This window comes from Leptinotarsa decemlineata, unplaced genomic scaffold, assembly GCF_025532065.1.
Source record: "Leptinotarsa decemlineata unplaced genomic scaffold, Ldec_3_MD MMD2_tig00026282_RagTag_RagTag, whole genome shotgun sequence".
Taxonomy (NCBI): Eukaryota; Metazoa; Arthropoda; class Insecta; order Coleoptera; family Chrysomelidae; genus Leptinotarsa; species Leptinotarsa decemlineata.
This window is the reverse complement of record NW_027412668.1, coordinates 21,285,682-21,311,510: the sequence shown is the minus strand read 5'-3', so window position 1 is coordinate 21,311,510 and position 25,829 is coordinate 21,285,682. Positions and strand designations below refer to the sequence as shown.

At 36.4% G+C, this 25,829-nt stretch overlaps 1 protein-coding gene and 1 long non-coding RNA gene across 5 annotated transcripts in view; one reads left to right on the top strand and one right to left on the bottom strand.

The window, feature by feature from the left end:
* The window catches only part of LOC111505183 (glutathione hydrolase 1 proenzyme), a 91,786-nt gene that overhangs the window by 62,643 nt on the left and 3,314 nt on the right, over positions 1 to 25,829 (bottom strand). Inside the window, exon 1 of one of the 4 annotated variants that reach the window (XM_074180035.1) lies at positions 23,291 to 23,343. The exons of the other annotated variants lie outside the window; for them this stretch is intronic. Coding sequence (XP_074036136.1) covers positions 23,291 to 23,328 — 38 coding nt within the window. The 5' untranslated portion in view covers positions 23,329 to 23,343. Of the gene's footprint in view, positions 1 to 23,290; positions 23,344 to 25,829 lie in introns of those variants that run through there. 4 annotated transcript variants of the gene reach the window in all.
* Positions 9,633 to 25,829, top strand: part of LOC141484734 (uncharacterized) — a 41,071-nt gene continuing 24,874 nt past the window's right edge. Inside the window, exon 1 of the long non-coding RNA XR_012466765.1 lies at positions 9,633 to 9,876. This is a non-coding gene — a long non-coding RNA (uncharacterized lncRNA). The remainder of the gene's footprint in view (positions 9,877 to 25,829) is intronic.

Sequence of the window (25,829 nt, the reverse complement as noted above, 5' to 3'; positions counted from 1 at the left end):
CAGGAACTGAAGGTAAACGACCATAGACAACGACTTATGTTCGCTGAATGGGCTCTGGGACACTTGGCAAAAAACCCTAATTTTCATGGAAAAATCATCTTTACCGATAAGGCCCACTCATGGAAGAATGGGTACGTAAACAAACAAAATTGTCGAGTTTGGAATGATACCAATCCACATTAGGTGCCGAAAAAGTCCCTGTGGATTTTGTGCTAGGGACGTCATCGATCCATATGCCTTTGAGAACTACATTGGCGAGGCCATCACTGTCAACGGCAAAGACTATAGGTTGATGATTACCAACTTCTTTTGGCCTGAATTGAATGATTTGGACACCAACGTCATATGATTTCAACAGGGTGGTGCGTTACGTGCCACATTGAATATCCTGCACGAGTGATTCAGGGGCATGGTTATCTCACGTGGAGGTGATGTGAACTGGCCACCGAGATCATGCGTTTTGACCCCGTTAAACATTTCCTTGTGGGGTTTTCTTCAGTGGCAGATGTATGCGAAAAAACCACAAACCACAGCGGTCTTCAAAGCCAACAAAAATTCGATGATATCCCAATCATACTTTGTTTCATTTAAATTTCAAAATAGGAAGCGCCTAATTAGACCCTTTGCCCTAAACTAAGGTACACACCAATGTGTCTTGGCAATATCACGTTACCGGAACAGCAACGGCGGCTGTTCCGAAATTCGGAAAGTTGAACAAACCTCAACAACTAATAATGCTTCATAAAGCTCCCTGAAGACAATTCTTTGTCACCAGTGTCACTATTTTTCAAATAATAGACATATATACCAATCTTCCTCAAATGATATAATCCACATGCAGTCTGTCATGTCCAATTTTCTTCAATTCAAAGCTTTCATGACTGACTCAAAGATTGAATTATCGAATGCGATCTTGATATTTAAAAACACCTGAAATCACATCTATGTTTTTATAACCAATTTCTTTTTCGTCTGGTACCAAACATAAAGCCGTTTTTGTTGCCTACTACGTGAATATCTTCCATACTTCCTGGGCTTGGAGATACACTCAAGAAGCTCTGAAGAAGCTAACCACTCGCACCAGCGAAACGTCAGGAAAAAAATTCAAAAATCGACGGCATTAAAATTCGAACGAAAACAGTCACACTGACTTCCTGAGGGATTCATTTACATGATTTGCTTGCAATTTTGAAGGCTCTTTGGGTTTCATGTCTCATTCGTGATAGTTCTTGCCACATTCCCAGTACCTACCTGATATGTTACCTCTATTACTTCTTCACATAAATTTACGAACGTAGATTCATTATCGAAATGATGAGATATCTAATTTGTTTACCATAATAAACAGTAGCAAATGCTCACAACTATCATTGGTGTTATTATTCATATTCGCATGAGCTGTCATAATCTGCTCTTCAGATCGTAACTGACTCTTTCTCATCCGTGGACTATCGTAAGGCAAATAAGCTTATCCAATGATGATTTTCTCTATTCCTCACTTACGGAATGCTTTCTGTTCAACTAACAAGTTTTTGGTTCAAAAATTACGTAACGAAAGTACATTCTTTTTCGAATAATTATATACGTTCTTGGGCTCTATGAAGTTCTGTTCTGAAAAAGTATTGAAAATATATCTGCTTTCCTTCGAAATTGTAATTAAACGAAGATAAATTCAATTCACTTTTTAAGTAGATCCAAGTTGTCAACATATGATATAGTTACTTTAAATAACCCATAGTAATAAGAATACTTTTATATAAACTGAATTGTATGAATGAACAAAAAGATTATTTCCGAATGTCTTATGTTAGTTTGAAAATATATTCCAGTGTTTTCTACAGAATCGGTTACACCTAACAAAATTCACTTGAGTAATTTGATTCAATCCGATGAACTTGAATTTTTATCAAATTTTGTAGACAAGTGAATCGATCTTGTGAAGATACACCTTGTCATTCAACAACGGTGGAAAACGTTCAAGCACACGATGAACCTCTTTGAGAATCAATTCTAGACTGTAAGTCTAGTTCATCTCCTGATCTCGCCATTGTAGTTGGCGCGTCGCGTAGTGAAATTTATTGCCGTTCTGGTGCTCTGAAACCATTATTTGATTTCGTGATGTAGAACTGACCTACTGACACTTACGTACGTCACATAGTATAGAAATTTCCAAATTATTCTTGGGTAACGCATTCTGTTCTGTATTATATTTATTGTAATAAAACTAGTAGAGATCCAGTGAAAATAAACGAATGCAAAGTTTGTAGGTAACATCAGGTTACCTTCTATCAGAATTCCTACCCATTGCACTTTGAATATCCGGGTTATATTCTCTAATACTAATACTTTTGGGCACGGGTAATGAAGTATTTCATTTTCAGTAAATACATTAAAAATCAAAAACCACCTGTCAAAAAATTGATTATTTGACAAAAAAGAATCACAGTTACCCAACAGGTAATATCTTTTGGAAACTAGCAAGAAGAGTGGGGGTCGCTTCATTTTTTGAATAAACGTGTTATGATCAGATTTTTGTTTTTCTCCACTCGGGATATGTATTTTGAGGAAAAATTATATTTGCTACCTATTCCGCAAAGAATTTCCGAAAATGATAAGAGTAAAGTGGTGAGAATCTGAGATTTTTTTCGATTTTCTATTCAAAATATGCATTTGAAAAAATATTTACTATGCATTCCCCATAATTTTTTCCAGTTGAAAATGCAATAATCGAAAATTTCTCTTCAAAATTGTTTACGATCAACAATGTCAACATCAGCATCTCTTTCCAATTGTATTTTTCTTGCTTTCGAATAAACACCCCTTTTGCTCGTTGTTTGATCCCCATAAGTTGTGTTGGAGGTGATTGATATTGCTATGAAAGTGAAGTGATCCTAATGCTAATAACACATCCTGAGTTTGAGGAGGATGAAGTAACAACTGATACAACGGATTTCCACGCGAGTTTTTCCTCCTGAGTTATAGTTGGCTCAAAATTTCTGCTATTCTCAATGAGTCGACGTATTTGAGGTTCATCGGAAGAGTTTTCCTTCATGTTTTCAGTAAGTACTAAGACTGGGAAATTTCTTACAAATGAACACAAATCATTGTGCTTTTCTAACAACAGCTCTCAGGTGATTGTTTTATCGAAAACAATTGAATGTGCACAAGTAGAAATATGATTTTCCAATGAAACAAAGACTCCAAAGAACTACCAAAGTACGACTGATAAGCCAAAAATTTTCGCTCCAAAGTGAAAGCAATTTTGTTGATTTAAAAAAACATCTTCAGAACAATGCATATGACCCAATTACACAACACAACAAAGTTTTTGTTTCGGGGTTGAAATTAGATGATTTTAATGTATTTTCACGTGTTAAAACCGAATGTGACCATAAAAATTATATATTAGCTCTTGTTTTCAAGATATAGTATCATTATATTATATATATGTATATTGAGTTTTCAACAAATGAAATATTTCATCACCAACAGTTGGTACACATGTTTGTTTACATAACACCCCTCTCATCAGCTGTTCTTAAGTAGTGAACATAACCTATGTGAGTTTGTCAATTGTACGCACGTGGTTGCTATTGAAATTATCGTGTGAAGTTGATTTTTAAATTAATTTAAGTGCTGATCTGAAATGCCTCGAAAGTGTGTGAATTCTGTCGATAGCTTTTGCTATATATGTGGTGAAATAACATTTAAGGCTCAGAAACGTAAAATGACACCTATCGTTAAGACAGCCTATGAACATTATTTTGGTGTGAGAGTTGGGGACCAAGATAAATCATGGGCTCCTCATATATGTTGTAATTCTTGTTCCGTCATATTGCGAGAGTGGCTGAAAAATAAAAACCGGGCAATGGCTTTTGCAGTACCTATGGTTTGGCGTGAGCCTACCAATCATACAGACGACTGTTATTTCTGCTTAACTCCTCCCATTAAGCAAGGTTTATCTATGAAGAAAAGAGGAACGGTTAAATACCCTAATCTCCCATCTGCTCTTCGGCCTGTACCACACTCAGACAATTTGCCAGTCCCTTCTCCACCCCAAAACTATGAAATTTTAGAGGAAGGTGATGAAGACTGTTTAGAAGGAGCAACCCATCCTTCTACATCCTATGACCCTGATTTTGAGGTAAGCGATAGGTCTAGTGATCCGCACAGAATTAGTCAAGCAGAGTTGAGTGACCTTATAAGAGATCTTCGCTTGTCTAAGGAAAAGGCTGAGCTGTTAGGGTGAAGACTACAACAGTGGAATCTTCTAAAACATGATGTGAAAATATCTCAGTACAGACAGCGTCAAAAAGATTTGCTTCCTTTTTTTGAGAAAAAAGAAAACCTCGTAGTTTGTTCTGATGTTAATGGTTTGATGGACTGCTTGAATTTGGATCACACTCCATCTGAATGGAAACTGTTTATAGACTCTTCAAAACTAAGCTTAAAAGCTGTACTTCTGCATAATGGAAATCAGCTACCCTCTATTCCTATAGGTCATGCAGTTCACATGAAGGAAACGTATATAAATATGAAAACACTTCTCCAATCAATCAAATATGAACAACACAAGTGGCACATCTGTGGTGATCTGAAAATCATTGCTATACTCCTAGGAATGCAATTAGGGTTCACCAAGTACTGTTGTTTTTTGTGTCTGTGGGACAGTCGGGATAGAAAATCTCACTATAAAAAAATGAACTGGCCTACACGAGACCTAAACCCTAATGAGAAAAATGTAGTTTACGAGCCTCTTGTAGATCCTAAGGATGTTCTCCTTCCCCCATTACATATTAAGTTGGGACTAATGAAAAACTTTGTGAAGGCCATGGACCAGGAAGGACAAGCTTTTAAGTACTTGAGAGCAAAGTTTCCCAGGTTGAGTGATGCTAAAGTCAAGGAAGGCATCTTTATTGGGCCTCAAATCCGTGAAATCGTAAATGATCCTGCTTTTGACATGATTTTAACAGGAAATGAAAAAAGAGCCTGGGAAGCCTTTAAGGGGGTTGTACATGGGTTTTTAGGTAACAAAAGAGATGATAACTTCACAGCATTGGTTAAAGAGCTTCTTCAAGCTTACCACCAACTTGGATGCAACATGTCCTTAAAAATTCATTTTCTTCACTCTCATCTTAATTTCTTCCCACAAAACTGTGGAGCTGTGAGTGACGAACATGGAGAAAGATTCCATCAAGACATTGCCTTAATGGAACAGAGATATCAGGGCCGTTGGAATGAAGCAATGCTTGCAGACTACTGCTGGTCTGTGTGTAGGGATGCTCCAGAAGTGTTTTATAAAAGACAAGCTAAACGACAGCGATCTTACAATGAATCGGATGGACTTAATTGAAATTTGGTGGTACAAACTTCTTTTATTTGTCAAAACACTCAGAATAATGTTTTTTTTTATTAATTTTGTACTTAAAATATTCTAAAAGAAACATAACAATATTGTTTTATGTACTTTCACTTTTCACGTATAATATAACTACTCTTTAAGATTAAGTACTGTGTATCTCAAAAACCAGAGCTAATAAAAATTTTTCATTGTTATTTTCGTTTTTATCACCCCAAAATTAGTAGAAATTGACTAATTTAGTGTAGGAAACATTCAAAAAATATTTTTAGTTGTGTTGTGTTATTCTTCCTTCAAATAAATAGAGTGAGCAACCGAAATGGAAGTATGTTCATTGCCATTGTGTAAAAGTACACCTTTTAGACATTCACTCTTGTCAATGGCTGAGAAATTTTCAATCTCAGAATTATTATATTTCGTTACGCAGAAACTTTCACATCAAGACATGCATTTTTTCAATTTAACAACTCTGAACTTTTTTTGACAGACATAGAAGTAGTATTCTTGCTTAATAGAATTCAGAACCTCTGGCGTAAAATGAATTCATTGAAAACACTTTCACCACATCAGAACAAAACTACTGTGTATGGACGCGTGTTTCCTGATGATGCTAACTAAGACAACTCTTAGTCATTTCCTGATGACGCTAACTTGGCTACCAAAATGCAAGTCGAGAGACAGTATTTTTAATCTGTTTTTGTTCTCAACATAAAGTAGCTTTTATTGCCACTGAATTGAACTTTGCCTTTTCTTGAATCTCGCTAAAAGTAATTATGAAGAAATGTATGTAAGAATAAAAAATACGTTATTATTATGTTTTTTTTCGAAGATTAAGCTGATCAGAACTTGTCCACGAAGCCCCAATACATTCGGGAGGTCACGCCAGCACCATCAACCAATGACCACTCCACATACTGTGAGGTAAGTGATCGTTGGGTCTGAAAATCATGTCTTGAGATCAAGAGTAGAGCGTCTCAACAGATAATTCAGATGATCTGCATTGAGTTTGCGTAGTATGAAAGGAAAATCTTAATATTAAATCCGCTTTTTCTCCTTTTCACGAACGAAATTCGTCTCACCCGGTGCTGAAAACTCCACGACGATTTTTTTTTTGCTTTGATGGTTATTAATCATTTTTTTTCAAAGAATAAACTGGTCGAGCCCTGTCCCTGAAGCCCCGACACATTCAAAACAACGCACAAACATCATCAACTAATGACTACCTCTAACACCGTGTGCCCTAAGCAGACGCGGTGCGTCATGATCTTGAGATTCGAAAGTAGAGAGCGCATATTTCCTCCAAGGGTTTCAATAATTAGAACAACCATCTTAACAGGATGGTATCAATGCAGTGTCTAAAGAAATGAACTTTAAATGTTCAAGCCCGTCTCGAATATACCTACACAGTAGGTTGAATGGACTGACGCATATCATAATCCACAAACGATGTTGGATTATATCCGACAGACATCAGTGCAGGAATCTCAACAGAACATTTCCTGCATATGCAATTGGCGATACAATTGAAAAAGTCGACGTTCAATTTTGGAACGAGCACACTTGCAAACTAGTATCGGGCTCCTTAGCCACTCGTCAGTGCAAGATAGTGACCATCATCGACCTAAAGTCAATGATATTCCATAATTGAAAATCGATATTATTTCATTCTTCGTCTTAAGTTGGAGCGAACATCAAAAATGTCACCCATCTAGTGGACAAGGTACTAACCAACTGCAGTGGCTCAGGAGCCCGAAACCGGTGTGCAAGTGTGCCCGTTCCAAAATTGAACTTCGACTCTTTCAGTTGTATTGCCAATTGCATATTCAGGAAATTTTCTGTGAAGATTCCTGCACTGACACCTGTCGGATATAATCCAACGCCGTTCGTGGTATTAGCCAGTGGAGTAGTTGTTTTTTGATAGGCGTCAGTCCATTCAACCTACTGTATATGTATATCCGAGATGGGCTTGAACATTTGAACTTCATTTCTTTAGATTTGTTTACTGCCTGTCTTCAAGCATAACCTACTGACTATTCAGAAAGTCAATTCAGTGTGCTGATATCAAAGACAAATTCTGGATATTTCCTCCGCTTTACTTTTCTTCGTCTCACCTGGAGCTGAAAACTCCACCACAAATATTGTCTTGCTCAGATGGTCGAAGAAAACTACAGCAGCCTGTTCACTTTGTTCAAGCCTGAGGGTGGGGAATGAATAGTTCTAATCAATTCACTTTCCATTTCCCACAACGGATGTAATATCCCCCGAAGCGTAGGACAATAGGCATAAGTGCAGCACGCAACTACGGTAGACTGTGGTGTACAAAACACCATTTTGGCAAACCATGATGAACCTTTCAGTTGCCTACTTCAACCCAGTCGATCTGAGGAAAGCAAAGATCATATGCGTCGATAAGCCGAGATCCTCAATGTTGTTGAAAAAGGCCCCATGCATGCATTGGCTAATTATCTTGTGAAAATTATTTATTTTTCTTATACCTAATATTCGTCAATACTTTCTTGAGATAGCCTGAACTATTTTTCCATATATTTTTCCAAGTTCTGTGGGTGTTAACTGATGTACATTTTGAAAGCTGTCATTTGTATATACTCTTAATAAAAAATAGTTTTCTTACATCATTTAATTCATTGCGAAATAATAGTCATCGTAAAGTTGTTTTTGTTCCCACCAAATCATGGACATTCCAAACTCCAGCTATTTGTGAGGTCGCACTTTTTTTCATTGTTGAAGATTATAATGTAGAAATTGCACCCAAGGCTTCTTTTTACGTTTTCAATCAAGAGATTGTACTGTTATTCATATCATGTATGTTGCTTCAAGTCGGTCGGTCGGTAGCCGGGCGGTTCGACGTGGGTGCTATATTCACTCAGTCAATCGGCCTATTTGTGAGTCATTGGTTCAAGCCCCAGGCTGAACGCTTGATTTCCACTTGCTAACGTCCAACCCGTGATAGGAATCACAAGTTAAGACCTCGTTAGTACTTAGCTCGCACAAGTTTCGACTTCTGAGGATTGTCGTTCGTAGGAGTGCGATAGCTGGTTAACGGAACAAACATATTTCAAACATATTTTTTAAACATATTAAGTACACAGTATGTGTGTAAATTGTTCGTTGAACACCTGCGACAATGGAAAAAAGATACCTTCCTTGGAGACTCAAACCAAGAGCATTAAAACATCAAACAATGAAAAATGGGCGCCGAGAAATATGGAATGCTCACCGAAAAAGGAATTTTTTGTGAACTACCTTAAATAAAGTTATTTCATTTATTTTCTGAACAAAATAATTTAAAAAGACTGACATCTTTTTTGAGATCACCATATTTTCAGAACCTCAAATATCTTGCACCAAATATTGTTCTGTATCTGTAGAGTAGGGAGGGTGGGTATAAGCCCACAGCACTTAGTCAACATGTGACCCATTGTACATCCTCCCGAGGAGTTGTCCTCCTAGGTCATCGTCCATCCTGTCCTTTCCAAAAAGGTGGACAGGTCACTGATATACATCTCCTTTATATCGGCAAATTTAAGCCAAGACTCGCCCAACACACACTATCTTATTGACGATAACTCCGGACACTATAGGACATGCCTGACAGTATCATATTCCTGTTCACACATCCTGCATAGAGGTATGTCCACTAGCTCCATATTATGGAGGTGTTTCCTTAGTTGTCAGTGGCCAGTCAAAAATCCTACTATTAGGCGTAGATTTTTTATGGTCATCGCCAGATATTTCTTCGGCGCCATCTTCCCAGGGCCGCCTAGGGTGATCCTGGCAAGATTGCATCCTTTAATTGAGATGGGATTGAGTATGGGTGTAATTTTTGGCTAGTTCCGCAATTGACTAAGTCATCAGGCCGTAGGTGCTACTGAGTCCTAAAATTCTTAGTCGGCTGGACTAAGAATTTTAGGACTCAGTAGCACCTACGGCCTGTAGCTTCTTTGGCTAACGAGACGACAATGTGATTACCTTTACTCCTGTCGTATCTTTCAATCCACCTCAGGATAATATTATCTACCAAGGTTTTGGCCAAATCTTGGCAGCACTCTAGTTGTAGCCCTGAGGTAACACGTTGTCTGTTCAAGGCTAATAGGGCTGGTCTGCTATCTGTGCAGACTGTTATGTTTTTGCCAAAAATTCCTTTCCTGGTTATTCAATTGCATCACTGGTTGCCTGCAGCAGAGGTTGCGCAGTGAGAGCTTATTGCCATAGGTCCAGAGGGGTCAGACCAGTAATTGATTCCATTGCCGCTGTTGGTGTTGTTCTCATGGCGCCTGTGATGTTTAAACAAGCCAGTTGCTGTATTTGATATACTTTTTGGATGGCAGTTGCTTGTAGAACGTTCGGCCCCATGCAATGGCTCCGTACGTTAACATAGGTATTATTATTGCAGTGTAGATCCAAGTGACCAGACGAACTGAAAGACCCCATGCGCGTCCCACTGTCCTCCGACATTGCTGATGAGCCACATATGCTCTTTTTGCTCTATTCTGTAGGTGAGAGTTCCATGTTAGCTTCCTGTCTAGGATAGTACGTATGTATTTCAACTCTTCAGAGAAGTTTAGTTTGCTTTTGAAGATTTTGAGAGGTTTTAAGTCCGGCAAACTTCTTTTCCTGGTGAAACGGACCATCTCAGTCTACTTGGGATTGATCGACAGTGAGTGTTCTTTACACCATGTTACTTACTATCAATGTGAGCCCATCCTGCGCTCTATCGCACAGTGTGTCACAAATTTGCCGGACTGCATGATAACTATGACATCTGCATATACAATTGTGTAGAATCCATTATTGTTGAGGTGATTAATCAGGGTATCCAGTCTGGCGAAACATCGATGTCTACCAGTGAGCATGACAGTGTGAGTGAAATTTTTACCTATGATTCAGTATATTGTGTATAAATCCTGTGAATAATATCTGATCAAATTAACGAATGTTTGGAATGCAAACTGAGTAGAGAAAAGTGTTTTCTATATAATTCAGTGTTCATATAAAAGTATTTGTTTTGAAAGAATTCTTCTTTCATGTAATTCAATGTTTATATGAAAGTAGCTGTTTCAGGAAGACATTTTCTTCTAATTTGTGTCTGAAAGTTACTTTTTTGCATGATCTACACATCTACCTATATATAAAGTTACTTCTTTTAAAATTGATTACTTCATTCCTCTCTTTGGAAGATTCCCACATATTTCTGTATCAAGATGGAGTGGTAGGAAATTGAAAAACTTCATTTCCCAAAAAATTAGTCACTCCTAAAAATATAACCCTTTCAAATTGCCAACTCTGTTCTGATAATATTGAAATAGGTGTTATCGTTGAAATGAGTGATTTTTACCTATTGAATACTCTTATCAATTCATTTCTCAGTTGTGGCCTTCATGAATTCCAATACAAATAATAGCGAAAAGTTGCATCATATCAAAAATAACACGAATCGTTTCAAGGCCATTTTCATAGCTCGTAGTAGACGATAACAGATTGCTTTTATTGTGTCTATGAACCCTCTTACGGTTGTTATATATTCTCAGTAACGTGATGTTCGAGTTTTAAATCGAGTATTTCATCACAACCTGTTGATACTCCAATAGAATTAGTAATTTACAAATATAACTTCAGAACACCTCTCTACTACGAATCTTGAACAAATATGTAAATAAATATCAAAATTTTAGAAAGTAAAACAAATTTGTTCTGCCCGATAGTTTCAAAAACATTTCAGTTCAATAATATCACTTTATTTTCCAATAATTTTTATTATTTCTTTTTTTTTCGCAGTGAAAATATGACAATAATTTTCGGGGGGTCAAATGAAAATAAAATATTAGGAAGAAGTCCACAGAAGGATTACTTTGAGTATATGCATTTGAATCGATTTCAATTGAAAACTCAATAATCTAAAAATAAATTCCTTCGGAATAATTTTTGAGTTTTACTATTCATCGAGTATTGGCTTTTTTCCCGCCACAAAGAGGTATATATGTATATATGTATACAGGGTATACATTAAACATGCGGCGAAAATTCAAGAGACTATTCCTTGGACTATTCTAAGGATATCGGCAGGTGTAGGACAAGACTCGCCGAACACACAATCTCTTATTGACGATAACTCCGGGCACTCGCATAGGACATGCCTGACAGTCTCATCTTCCTGTTCACACATCCTGCATAGAGGTGTGTCGCCTAGCCCCATATTATGAAGGTATTTCCTTAGTTGACAGTGGCCAGTCAGAAATCCTACTGTCACCCATAGGTGATCCTGGCAAGATTGCATCCTTTGATTCCATCCCATCTCTTTAAGGATTGAGCATGGGTGTAACATTTGGCAAGTTCCGCAATTGTCAAGTTATCAGGACGTAGGTGCCACTGGGTCGTAAACTTCTTAGTCCAGCCGCTTCCTTGGCTCAAGAGTCGGCAATGCGATTACCTTCACTCCTGTCGTGCCCTTTAACCCACCTCAGGATGTCTTGGCCTACACTTGCCGATATAAAGGAGATCTCTCCCAGTGACCTTTCTACCTTCCTGGAAAGGACATGATGGACGATGACCTAGGAGGACAACTCCTCGGGAGGATGTACAATGGGTCACATATGGCCTAAATGCTGTGGGCTTACATTCACCCTTCCTACTCTACAGATACAGATATTCTAAGGATATTTTTCCCTTTGAAATGGCAAAATATCCTTAGAATTATTATGATAGAATGATGTTTGATAGGGCGCTTTGTTTCGAATAATTTCGACAATAACAATTTATTACCAAAAATTATATGTAATGTTTCTTAATCTACAATAACTGTTGAAAATGACTACCCCCTGCACGGATACAAGAATCCAATCTTCTCCTCGTCGACTCTCGAACTCTTTCAAAAACACCAGGATCGTTTCTAATTGCGTTACACCCAGCAAATTCAATGTCTGCAGCCGTTTGTAGTAATCGAAATGTATGTATATAGGTATCAACTGAATTATTAGATTTTTTATTACTTGGTAGGTCCAGTGTAGTACGCTACACTTTTATTTCGGCTACGTTAATAATTTTAACAAACAAAGCGCCCTATCCAAAATCATCAAAGGACAAAATATCTTTAGAATAGTACAAGGATTAGTGCCTTAATTTTTTGCCGCATGTTTAATGAACACCCTGTATATACTGAATGAGGGAATCGAATTATCGAGTTACTCAAGCGAAAGACTTCCTGACATATATCTTTCTGGAAAAAGTAGCAAGGTGACAAAGTTTTGCGAAACTGGATCGGTTGAAAAATATTACTGGAGTTCTTTCTATCTCAACACCAAACCTTTATTTTTTTTTAACACCTTGACACGTTCTTCAAGAGGAAGACTAACTTTTTGAAGTTTAGGAAGATTGAACAGTTCAAGATGAAGATGATCACTTGCTGATTGAAAAACGTGTCAACACCAATAACGGTTTGGTGTTGGGATAAAAACCCAGTAATATTCATTACTACATCAAAGGTTCCAAACAGAGCACCACATGGATCGCTTGAGATAAAAAAGGTAGTGTGAGACTCCAGTACTCGGTGAAGGATAAATTGCAATGGTTAGCATAGCTAGTACAAGAAAATTGTCCAGTATGATGGACGTGAGTCAGACATTTACCCATCGAATATTGAAACTTTTCAATTTTGTATGGTTAATCTAAGATACAATTCCAAAGCCTGAAAATTTAATGTGTGAGCTGGTATTTCTGGAAACTTATTTCTAGGTCCTTCTTTTCTTCCTGAGAATTCACCTGGTGATATGCAAGAGGTTTAAAAGTAGCACAACAAAACGATTCCATCCATTTAGAGTAATATAGTTTCTTGCAAAAAAGATATATTGAAGGTGCTTCACAAATAACCTAAGTCGTTACACAAAAACTAAGTTCTTACAATTCAAAAAGGAATATCAGCAATTCTAGATTCAGAGGAAGATAGATAGATAGATAGATAGATAGATAGATAGATACTACTTCATATCGTAAGCAAAATCGTTTTCAGAGTCGTTGGTAATCTATTCATGAACGAAACAAATTTACTGATGGAACAGATATAAGGTTGAACCTAACTAAAATGACTTGAAATAAGGGGCCGTCCATTAATCACGTTAGGCGCGTGGAACGCGCGATATCTAAACCGAAAAGCGGCGTGTTATATGACTTTGACTCGCCGTTGCCAGGCAACAAACGAAGTCGCCGGGCACCACGTCGGCTTGCCAGTTATATTATGTCCATTGAAACAATGTCTATACGAGGTGATCTGTATAAAAGACCTATTTGCAGAGTATAAGAAAGGAAAAATTTTAAGATTCTTTGTAGGTACTAAAAAAATACACGTGATTTTGGGTGTGGGAGGAGGGTTAGTCTCAAACCTTACTACGAAGGGGGGGAGGGGTTAATAAATGCTAAAAAACATCACGTGATCAATGGAGGGCCCCTAATGAAAATTTACTATAAGATTCATGCCTCCCATTTTTGTAATATGTTATAATGTTAAAGTTTCTCTAAATACTAATTTTTTTAGGCTACAGTTGAACCTGTCATGATAAGTAGTACACAAGTCTAGTTTTCTACTGGTAATCAACCGTTAGGTGCATATTCTCTAATATATACGTATATTCAAGGCGAGATAATAGAGATTATAACATCCTTCCTTCCCCCTAACAATTTAACTAAAACCAACAACAAACCAAAATCAATGTCTTCACGTACGCCGCTGAAAGATTCGAAAGTTTCCAATAAAATAATTCACCTAGTATTTTGGATGAGCCCTGTAGATATTAATGTGTTCAGAAAAAAACTTTTCATAAACATGAATGTTATTTGTTGAGTTGAATCATCTACTAGAAATTACTCCATGTACTAGATCAAAGTGACAAATTGCAATAATAACACAATGTTTTGATACATCGTAGAGGATTCATTTTATTTGAATTCAATCAGCCAGTAAAAATCGACAAATTCGCAAAACATGAGGTATCTCTGTCTTTGTATCATGTTGTTTGGACCCATTAGGGCTATGTATACCCAACTCCCAAAAAGTTGTGGAAACATTTTGTCTATCGAAAAACCGCGAAATTTTCGGTCATTAAATTTGTGACTAATTAAGCCAAATGGAGCTGTGTAGATAAATAGATCGATTAGTTACCGAAATACGGAACTTTGACATTAGGCCAGTATTTTCAGCTCTGCGCTTGTTTTAAAGCTGATTAAATTAAAAACAAATTATATTCTACAAGTTTCACTCATAGGATCAATGGTTTCAATGCAATTTCGGTCCAAAGAAGGTTTAAAACTAAAATTGTTAATTTTTGGAAATACAATAAAAAAATCCACAACTTTCAGATAGTTGTATTTGAACAAAGCTCTGATGAGTCCTAATCACATGCTGAAAAATCAGAGATATATCATGTTTTGTTAACTTCACAACACAACAAAGTTTTTGTTTCGGGGTTTAAATTAGATGATTTTAATGTATTTCCACGTGTTAAAACCGAAAGTGACCATAAAAATTATATATTAGCTCTTGTTTTCAAAATATAGTATCATTATATTATATATATGTATATTGAGTTTTCAACAAATGAAATATTTCATTACCAACAGTTGGTACACATGTTTGTTTACATAACACCCCTCTCATCAGCTGTTCTTAAGTAGTAAACATAACCTATGTGAGTTTGTCAATTGTACGCACGTGGTTGCTATTGAAATTATCGTGTGAAGTTGATTTTTAAATTAATTTAAGTGCTGATTTGAAATGCCTCGAAAGTGTGTGAATTCTGTCGATAGCTTTTGCTATATATGTGGTGAAATAACATTTAAGGCTCAGAAACGTAAAATGACACCTATCGTTAAGACAGCCTATGAACATTATTTTGGTGTGAAAGTTGGGGACCAAGATAAATCATGGGCTCCTCATATATGTTGTAATTCTTGTTCCGTCATATTGCGAAAGTGGCTGAAAAATAAAAACCGGGCAATGGCTTTTGCAGTACCTATGGTTTGGCGTGAGCCTACCAATCATGCAGACGACTGTTATTTCTGCTTAACTCCTCCCATTAAGCAAGGTTTATCTATGAAGAAAAGAGGAACGGTTAAATACCCTGATCTCCCATCTGCTCTTCGGCCTGTACCACACTCAGACAATTTGCCAGTCCCTTCTCCACCCCAAAACTATGAAATTTCAGAGGAAGGTGATGAAGACTGTTTAGAAGGAGCAACCCATCCTTCTACATCCTATGTCCCTGATTTTGAGGTAAGCGATAGGTCTAGTGATCCGCACAGAATTAGTCAAGCAGAGTTGAGTGACCTTATAAGTGATCTTCGCTTGTCTAAGGAAAAGGCTGAGCTGTTAGGGTCGAAACTACAACAGTGGAATCTTCTAAAACATGATGTGAAAATATCTCAGTACAGACAGCGTCAAAAAGATTTGCTTTCTTTTTTTGAGAAAAAAGAAAACCTCGTAGTTTGTTCTGATGTTAATGGTTTGATGGACTGCTTGAATTTGGATCACACTCCATCTGAATGGAGACTGTTTATAGACTCTTCAAAACTAAGCTTAAAAGCTGTACTTCTGCATAATGGAAATCAGCTACCCTCTATTCCTATAGGTCATGCAGTTCACATGAAGGAAACGTATATAAATATGAAAACACTTCTCCAATCAATCAAATATGAACAACACAAGTGGCACATCTGTGGTGATCTGAAAGTCATTGCTATACTCCTAGGAATGCAATTAGGGTTCACCAAGTACTGTTGTTTTTTGTGTCTGTGGGACAGTCGGGATAAAAAATCTCACTATAAAAAAATGAACTGGCCTACACGAGACCTAAACCCTAATGAGAAAAATGTAGTTTACGAGTCTCTTGTAGATCCTAAGGATGTTCTCCTTCCCCCATTACATATTAAGTTGGGACTAATGAAAAACTTTGTGAAGGCCATGGACCAGGAAGGACAAGCTTTTAAGTACTTGAGAGCAAAGTTTCCCAGGTTGAGTGATGCTAAAGTCAAGGAAGGCATCTTTATTGGGCCTCAAATCCGTGAAATCGTAAATGATCCTGCTTTTGACATGATTTTAACAGGAAATGAAAAAAGAGCCTGGGAAGCCTTTAAGGGGGTTGTACATGGGTTTTTAGGTAACAAAAGAGATGATAACTTCACAGCATCGGTTAAAGAGCTTCTTCAAGCTTACCACCAACTTGGATGCAACATGTCCTTAAAAATTCATTTTCTTCACTCTCATCTTAATTTCTTCCCACAAAACTGTGGAGCTGTGAGTGACGAACCTGGAAAAAGATTCCATCAAGACATTGCCTTAATGGAACAGAGATATCAGGGCCGTTGGAATGAAGCAATGCTTGCAGACTACTGCTGGTCTGTGTGTAGGGATGCTCCAGAAGTGTTTTATAAAAGACAAGCTAAACGACAGCGATCTTACAATGAATCGGATGGACTTAATTGAAATTTGGTGGTACAAACTTCTTTTATTTGTCAAAACACTAAGAATAATGTTTTTTTTTATTAATTTTGTACTTAAAATATTCTAAAAGAAACATAACAATATTGTTTTATGTACTTTCACTTTTCACGTATAGTATAACTACTCTTTAAGATTAAGTACTGTGTATCTCGAAAACCAGAGCTAATAAAAATTTTTCATTGTTATTTTCGTTTTTATCACCCCGAAATTAGTAGAAATTGACTAATTTAGTGTAGGAAACATTCAAAAAATATTTTTTTGTTGTGATTGACCATTTTGACCTGCCTACTATTATTGGCATGCAACCATATTCCCATGAAATATCCTTGAACATAAAAGTAACTACAAGCAAACTTGTCAAAAACATCGAACCTATTGATTTTGTCCGATTGAGTATTTTGTTGATATTCTGATAATAAACTCATTCGGGGAAAATTCTAAAAAACACATTATTCGGTACTTCATCAACACATGGCTTAATCCAAACTACTTGTCGATTCTGGGTATTGAAAAACACATAATTGTGCCAATTGATGTTCTGCGGAATTCAAAAATACCAATTTTCCCATTTACCCATAATAGTTAATGTGCATTCACTGAAATTAGCTACTTCCTGTTAGATTGGCATTAAGGATAAAATGAAACTAGTTCTCTGTTCATTAACAAATGAAATCACAGATTTATCAGAATAATTTTCAAATCAAAGTGTTTTCACAATGTGATTTCTTTTTCAAAAACCAATTATTTTGTGATTCTTTCTTCTAAGAGAAACCGCTACCAGAGTTATGAATGTTTTCTTTTAAAAAATGAAATATTTTTCACTTATTTCGAACGAGGTAACCAACTGCTTATCCGAAATTTGCCCAATTCCTCGTATAAGGAAAAAACTTCACATATTGTCAGTGGGCATACTTGAAGACTGGCTATAACTCAAATCCTCTGAATCTACATATTCCATTTCCTTAAATACTCCTCCTCCATGGTTAATCGATATTCCACCCTGTAATACAGAACTGCTTATACTCCCAAAAGATGAAACTCCTGCTGCACTGATCCGAAAATCATTCCAGGCCATTTCTTCTAAGTTCTCTAACTTCAATCACATCTATACCGATGCCTCTAAATCAGAAAAAGGTGTGGGAGCAGCCGTATTCAGCAAACATGAGAGTAAAAGTTACAAACTACCTAGCGTCAGCAGTATTTACACTGGAGAGGTTTATGCCATCGCACAGGCAATCATACATGCGAGACAAGTAAATGAAAACTCTGTAATATTCACAGATTCATTGAGTGCAATAGAGGGAATCCGCCAATTATATCCTAAACATCCTCTTCTACAACAAATTAAGATTGAGCTTTTCAAACTTCACCAAGAAGGAAAAAGAGTCGAGATAATCTGGATACCTTCACACATTGGGATACCAGGAAATGAGAAAGCCGACATGCTGGCACGTAACGCTCTCTCAAACACTAGTGCAGTGACATTCGAAAAAACACTACACACAGACATATATCGTCAGATTAAAACTTCCATAAACACTATCTGGAAGCAAAAATGGCAATCTTCAACTGCCAATAAACTGTACAAAATAAATCCCAACATGGAAATAAAAAATTATGCTGCCCTTAGTCGAAAAAATCAAATAACCATAAGTCGCCTAAGAATTGGACACACTCGTATCACTCACCAACATTTACTAAAAAAGAAAGCTCGAAGTAAATGTGAAAATTGCAACATGGACCTAACTGTGGAACACCTATTCAAATGTCAACAGCACCAACAAGAGATAAACGAATTGAAGCTAACCGGAGACATATCCACCATTCTAAATAGAGAATGGAACAATGTAATAAAATATGTCAAACGAATCCATATATTTAATTCAATTTAATGTATACCGATATACTGTATCTCATATGTACCGCCGCTAATAACCCTATGTGGTTGATGCGGTTTTAAATCTAAATTAAAAAAAAAATCCTCTGAAGGAACAATTTGTTCGTTCGCCAGTCTCATCTCCCTTCACTGTAGGTTAATGGAGTGACACCTATCATAAAACAACTACTCCCCTGGCTGATACCATGAAGGACGTTGGATTATATCCGAAGTTATTCCTGCATATGCTGTTGGCGATACAACTGTCGAAATCGATTTTCAATTATTGGAACACACTTGTGGACTGTTTGACCACTCGTCACTGCAAGGTAGTGTCTTTCATCAACATAAAGTCGATGATTTCCGATAATTGAAAGTCGAATTCCTACAGAGTATCATTCCTCGAACTGGACTGAAGCGGACAACAAACATCAGATTTGTCATCGCCCCATCTGCCTGTGAACGAGGTAACCAACCGCATATCCGAAATTTGCCAATTCCTCGTATAAGGAAAAAACTTCACATATAGTGAGTGGGCATACTTGAAGACTGGCTATAAATCAAATCATTTAAACGAACGATTTGTTCGCCAGTCTCAATGGACTGACAACTATCGTAAAACTACTCCCCTGGCTGATACCACGAAGGGCGTTGGATTATATCCGACAGGTTTGCAATGAATTATATCACGGACTACAAATATAATCAATCAAAGTTTCATTCAAATCAGCTAGGCAGTGTTTTTATGGTATGTTTTGAGAAAATGGTTCATTTTGAAAAATTGACCTATTTCATCATCATTCTCTCAATTTGATCCTGAGTGTGTACATACATTTGTGTGAAAAATAACAATAATATACAAATAAGCAAATCATTTCGATAAATGAAATTGGTCTCATTTATTCCGAATATACACAGACTTCTGCAGTTGGAATAAGAAGATAAAATATTTAAATATGATTACCCAAATATTTTAACATACAGTGTGTAACAACGAAAAGTTAACAGAGCCGTTTTTGAATATAAAACGTAGGATTTTTAAAAAAAGCTCGGACACGTCGATTTCTAATTGAAGAGGGACACCTTTCAGACTAATCAGATTTTTTGTAGTACGCACCGCCTCGGAGGGGTGCATCCGACGACCCTTATTCAGATATGGAAAGTAGGTTGAGTAGCACCTTGTTTTAAAGGTCTTTCGAATATCTTTACAACTCTGTTAAAAGAAAATGTTTGTAACGATTAGTTTTCGAGATAATTTGAAGTTAAAATTGCCATGTTAATAATACATTAGACAGACCACTCGGTATATATATGCCTAAATGAAAAAAATTTCGAGCAGTTCTTCCTATCAGTTTTTTGTTAAATAAAATCCTTTTTTTTAAATCAATACCCACTCGTCTTCTTCCAGTTTTCATTACTACATCGTTCTATTTTTTTGTTTAAATGGGTCGTGTATTGTTATTTGTTTAAAAATATCTTACGCTACTGCTGAAAGGGTTTCAGTGATTGCTTTATTTTTTGGCAACGACCAAAATGCTAATAGAACATCAATTTTATTTAACGAGCAAAACCCTGATAAACACCTAAGCAGAAAACACTCGAAATGTTAACAGTGGCATACGGTGATTGTACTCTGAGTCAGAAAAATGTTTACAAGTGTTGCAAGCTTTTCACAGAAGGTCGAGAAGATTAGAATGACGACTCTCGCCCTGGACGCCGCAGCACATCAACAACCGATGACAATGTTAAGGAATCGAATCAGTGTCAGAGAAGTTGTTGAGGTAAATTTTCGTTTTGAGGGCACCCGGCGAATTCGAAAAAAATTTTGGGTGTACTTACGTATTTCGATGCATAGATTACGAATCCGAAAGAAAACAGCGGCGCCCTCCCTTATTTACAAAGTTAAGGCCCTTTAAACTTCAGAAAAGGGCAACTTTTCAGCCTTCTTTTTCACAAAATGAACTATTTAGGTCACCTTTACACCTCATTCATCCTTCTTTGATACTTTTCGCTTCAAAAATCAACATTATTCCAATAAAAATGTTAAAAAATGTACGGAGCTGATCTTTGATTATCTACATATCTCTGTATTTTACGTTTTTAAGATTAATGGTATGGTTGGTACGACTGATGCAGTCCATATTTCTGGAGTAATTCAAATGTTTTTTGCCATCATTCTTCAGATCGTAAATTGGTTTTTGGTGGTGTATTACGAATTTGAAATAGTAGGCGGCGGCAAATACCAACCGCTTTTTTCTAAAATAGAAGAATATCACCAGGAGAAGCATTCGTTTTCAAATTAAGTTTTTTATAAGAAAATTGTTCATTATTGAAGTGAAAAGTGTCAAAGAAGAAGGAATAAGGTGTAAAGGTGACCTAGTGAATAAATGCTTGTTTTTTTAAATAGTTTATTTTGTGAAAAAGAAGGCTGAAAAGTTTCCCTTTTCCGAAATTTGAAGGGCCGTAACTTTGTAAATAAGGAATAAATAAGTAAATAAGTAAGGAATAATAATCTACGCATCAAAATACGTAAGTACACTCAAAATTTTTTTCAAAATCGCCAGGTGCCCTCAAAACGAAAATTTACCTCTTTCGCAAGATTTTCAGGACAACTGTCAACTGATTGATTAGGAAGAACATGTTTCACATAATCTGCTTCAGAACCATTCCTCAAGCTGCAATCGATCCTTCCAAGTGGCGAAGGGTTCCGTAGAGGGATTGACCAATGTCAGAGTTTTGTCCATTTTTTTTGGACTGCTGTGGTGTAGTGGATCAGAGGAGATTTTTTAAGATATCTGTTATAAAAAATCTGTTTAAAATCTATTTTTTCTTCAATCAGCTGTCGCACCCTAACGAACGACAACCCTCAGAAACTTGTGCGAGCTAACGATTGACGAGGTCTTACCTATTAACGTGTAATTCCTAATACGGGTTGGACGATAGCAATTGAAAATCGATCGTTCGGACTAGGGCTTGAACTACCGACCAACACGGCAGTCAATTCGAGTGAGTGAACAAAACACCCACGTCGAACCGCCTGGCTACCAACCGATATGAAGGGGACAAAATAGAAATTGATGAATGAATAAATGTTTTTGAGAAATATTAAAATTACCCATATTTTTTGAACAGAGTAACGTATACGAGTTGAATGAGCGATGTGAGTGTTGATAAAATCGAATCAGCTTTGAGTCTGCTAAGAACATTAGTATCACAAGCTTCCAGCAGTTAATCTGATCTCCTGTCTTTTTCTACTATGTTGAAAAACCTAGTAATCATTTTTTGATAATTTTATTTATGATGAGAAAACAAGGAGTATTCTATCGGTGCTATCTCAGATATTCAGTTATATGGTCTTATTCGTATAAAACTACCACCACAAGTTTGTTAGGATCAGCTCTTTGGATACATTAGAACGTTTATTTTCTTCATCGGAAGGTCCAATATCCTCCTTATTATTGTAAATTGAACGGATTCGAACGAAACTGAAGTTCCAGTTTGACAAATATTTTATTGAAGATATACTCTTATTCATTGGCTTTGAACTCGAAGTTTAGACGTTAATTCCTAGTTTTTGGCTTCTCTTGTTTTTTGTACCTTGGGAGCTGTCTGACTTGTCCATTTAGTCCAAGTCTCCAGAAAACACTGCAGCCTCTTGGGCTTATTGCGTTTATTCTCTCATCTTCTCATGACACCCATTCCATCAGTCTCGTTCCCTGTACTAGTTTGTACAGATTCCGTGTTGGATCTTCGTCATATTCTCCTGGGCGTAATTTTGTACGTCCATATATAACCTGCCTTCTGTGATTCAGTGCCTCACATTCGCATAAGATGCGTAGAGCTGTTTCTATCCCTTCGTTGCATAATCTGCAGCTGAGGTCTCCTGTACAGCCCCATTTTATTCAGGTGTCCTCTAAGCGGACAATGAGCGGTTTATAAACCTGTAATTATTCTGAGCCGATCCCTACTTTATTGAAGTAGTTCTTCAGTTCTTTTCTCGGACGGTTCCCTAATGAAGGTTCTACTGTGTTTGTTGCCAGGTACTTTTTTCCAGTACTCTATGTGCCTCTTATTGGTCCATGTCCTAATCTGCTTTCGTATCAATGATTTTGGTACCCCCATAGCTGGTTCAGGACCTATATATGAAGTTGATGATCCGCATCTTACGCATTCATCAGCTTTATCATTACCTGTGATTCCTGAATGCCCTGGCACCCAGTACAAAGGTAATTTGTTCCTGTTTGCAAGTTCATTCAGTTCTTCATGGCATTCCCACACCAGTTTTGATGTCACCTTCGGGTTTGTCAGAGCCGCTAGTGCACTCTTGCTGTCTGTAAAAATATTGATCCGCTCATTTCTTTGAGGTCTCAATTTATTAAGCCTTGCACACTGCAAGATAGCATACACTTCCGCCTGAAAGACGGATGTTTATAGTCCTAGTTTTTGACTTTAACATTGAAATATTCAGACCAATGTCATAATTTCGAATTTGAGCTGGTGATTTCGGATTAAAATGTATAAACGAATGATTGAAAAAATGTATACTCACTTTAATATACTCCCTAAATATGCATCAAGACTTTTCATTTTTCCGAAATTATCAGATGTTGAAGAATCATACATGAATATACCGGGTGTCCCATCTGAAATAGTTCTTTCTCAAATACTTTGTAAATATATTTTGTTTATATCAAAGGAGCTGTGTTGTGGCATAGAATGCGTCTTTCTAACTTCAACTCCTTTATTTTTCATTGGGAAAGCGGGTAGATACCTTTATTACATGGAGTTTTCACCCTCCATGCAACCTGTTTTCTTTTTGCATTTTTATGGATACACTACCAGAAATAATAAGAATTAACGAAACACTGAATGTTGAAATTGACCTTCGTCAGATACTCGTTAATGATCATATTTCATGCATCTTCAATGGTTATTTAGTACTTAAAAAAAGTTTTAAAAGTGTTATGAAACGTAATATCGTTTTCTAGAGTTGATTTCATCATGAATAAGATAAATAATGTTCACCATCTATATTACCTTCGAAGAAAAGATCCAACAATATATTTTCAAGACACACCTATACACACATTGATTTTTGGAGGTTGCTGTGGTTTTTCTCGAAATTATTTATAGTTGGTGTCGTTCTAGTATCAACAGTTGTGTTTATTAACTTCATAGTTCGAATAAAAGTGATCATATTTGGAGAAACTTTTTCATCAGAATTGACACAAATTTATTGTCCCGATAATAACAATTCTATCAAGTCAGCAGCTCTGTCTTGCAATATGTAAACCAGTAAGCACACATCAACAATCATACCGATATGTCAAAGTTAGTCAGTTTATCATTTTCACCCTTTCTATTCAAATGTTTTCATGGAGAATAGATGATGTAGAGAGTTTTGTACTTTTTTTTTATTGAACAGAACAAGTGGAAACTACTAAACAAAAACCAAGGACATGTAAAAAACAAAGTTTGGTTCATCCTATGTCCATTCCTATTTTTTGAGAAAGTACTTATAAAAATGCAAAACAACATCGTTTAGCGATTGAAAATACTTTCCAATCAAACTAGTTTTTTTCATTGATTTTTGTAGCAACTGTAATAACAAATTTAGCTATGTATTACATTGATTGTCCGAATTTAAAAACTGAAGCTAATAATGAATTCTAATGAACGAAACGTCGCATTGCAAATTGAATTATGTCATATCATAACAAATATGAGTATTGAAAGTTTGTCTGTCATTTTTTTCATATTATTTGAAACGTAGATGATGTGAGCCAAAAAACGACTTTCGACAATTCCAGTTCTTACGAATATTTCAAAATCAACTGTTTAAAAATCTGTCTGTTTTAAAATCTGTTTTTCCGTTAACAAGCTGTCGCACCCCTACGAACGACAACCCTCAGAAGTCGGAACTTGTGCGAGCTAAGGATTAACGAGGTCTTACCTTTTAACGTGTGATTCCTAACACGGGTTGAACGATAGCAAGTGAAGATCGATCGTTCAGACTAGGGCTTGAACCACCGACCAACACGGCAGTCAATTCGAGTGAGTGAACAAATCACCCACGCCGAACCGCTTGGCTACCGACTGACCTACCTAATATTGTTCGATTGTTTCTAGATTTTCATTTTTTATCAACATAATTTTATGGCTGGTGGAGCCACAATTACTGATTTTAAAATTTTTAGATTTAGTTCAATTATAATTCACTAAACTACATTACTTATTGACAACACAATTTTTTATCTTTGGAGTTGCTGTCATATTTCAAACATCAAATAATTCGCATACAGATATCAACTTCTCTGGTTGTTTTAAGGGGTTTTCAACAAAAGCATTTTCACAACTGTCCACTAAAATCACTTCTGTAAGAAATTGTACATATGATATAAGCAATGCTACTATAACTAATTCAGTGAATTTAATAAGTATCAAAGGCAGTGAGCCTTTGGGATCTTGTTTTTGACATGGCAAGAGATTAAAATCATTCCAGCATAAAATATCTGGAAAATGTTATTTTCTTTTGGAAATAAATGATTTCAGTTTTCTCTATTAGAGCGTTGGGAATACAATAAAGAATTGTCCAAAATTCAAGTGAAAGTTAATATTCTCATACTCTCTCTCTCTCTTCCAAATAGTAATTTTTACCATCTTTGTCATGTTTTAGCGATTATTTGGTTTAGTTTTTAACTGCCAGATGTCAGTCTTGTATTATCTCGTATGTTAGGTTTGAAATTTGTTTTTTCCGTTAGCTAGCTATCGCACCCCTATGAACAATAACTTTCAGAAGTCGAAACTTGTACGAGCTAAGGACTAACGAGGTCTTACCTTTTAACATGTGATCCCTAGCACGGATTGGAAGCATGATTAGTGCTCAATTTGTGCACCGATTTGTATATCAATTTCACTTCAATTATACAGGTTAATCTTAAATACTTATTCACCGTTTTCATGGATTTCAGATGATATTTTCCTAATCTTCATGTATAACATTCTCACAGTCAAATTTCCATTCTAAATGAATGATTCAGTAATTCAGACGTGTTGCCAAATACATAAATAACTTCTGATTTCAGAAA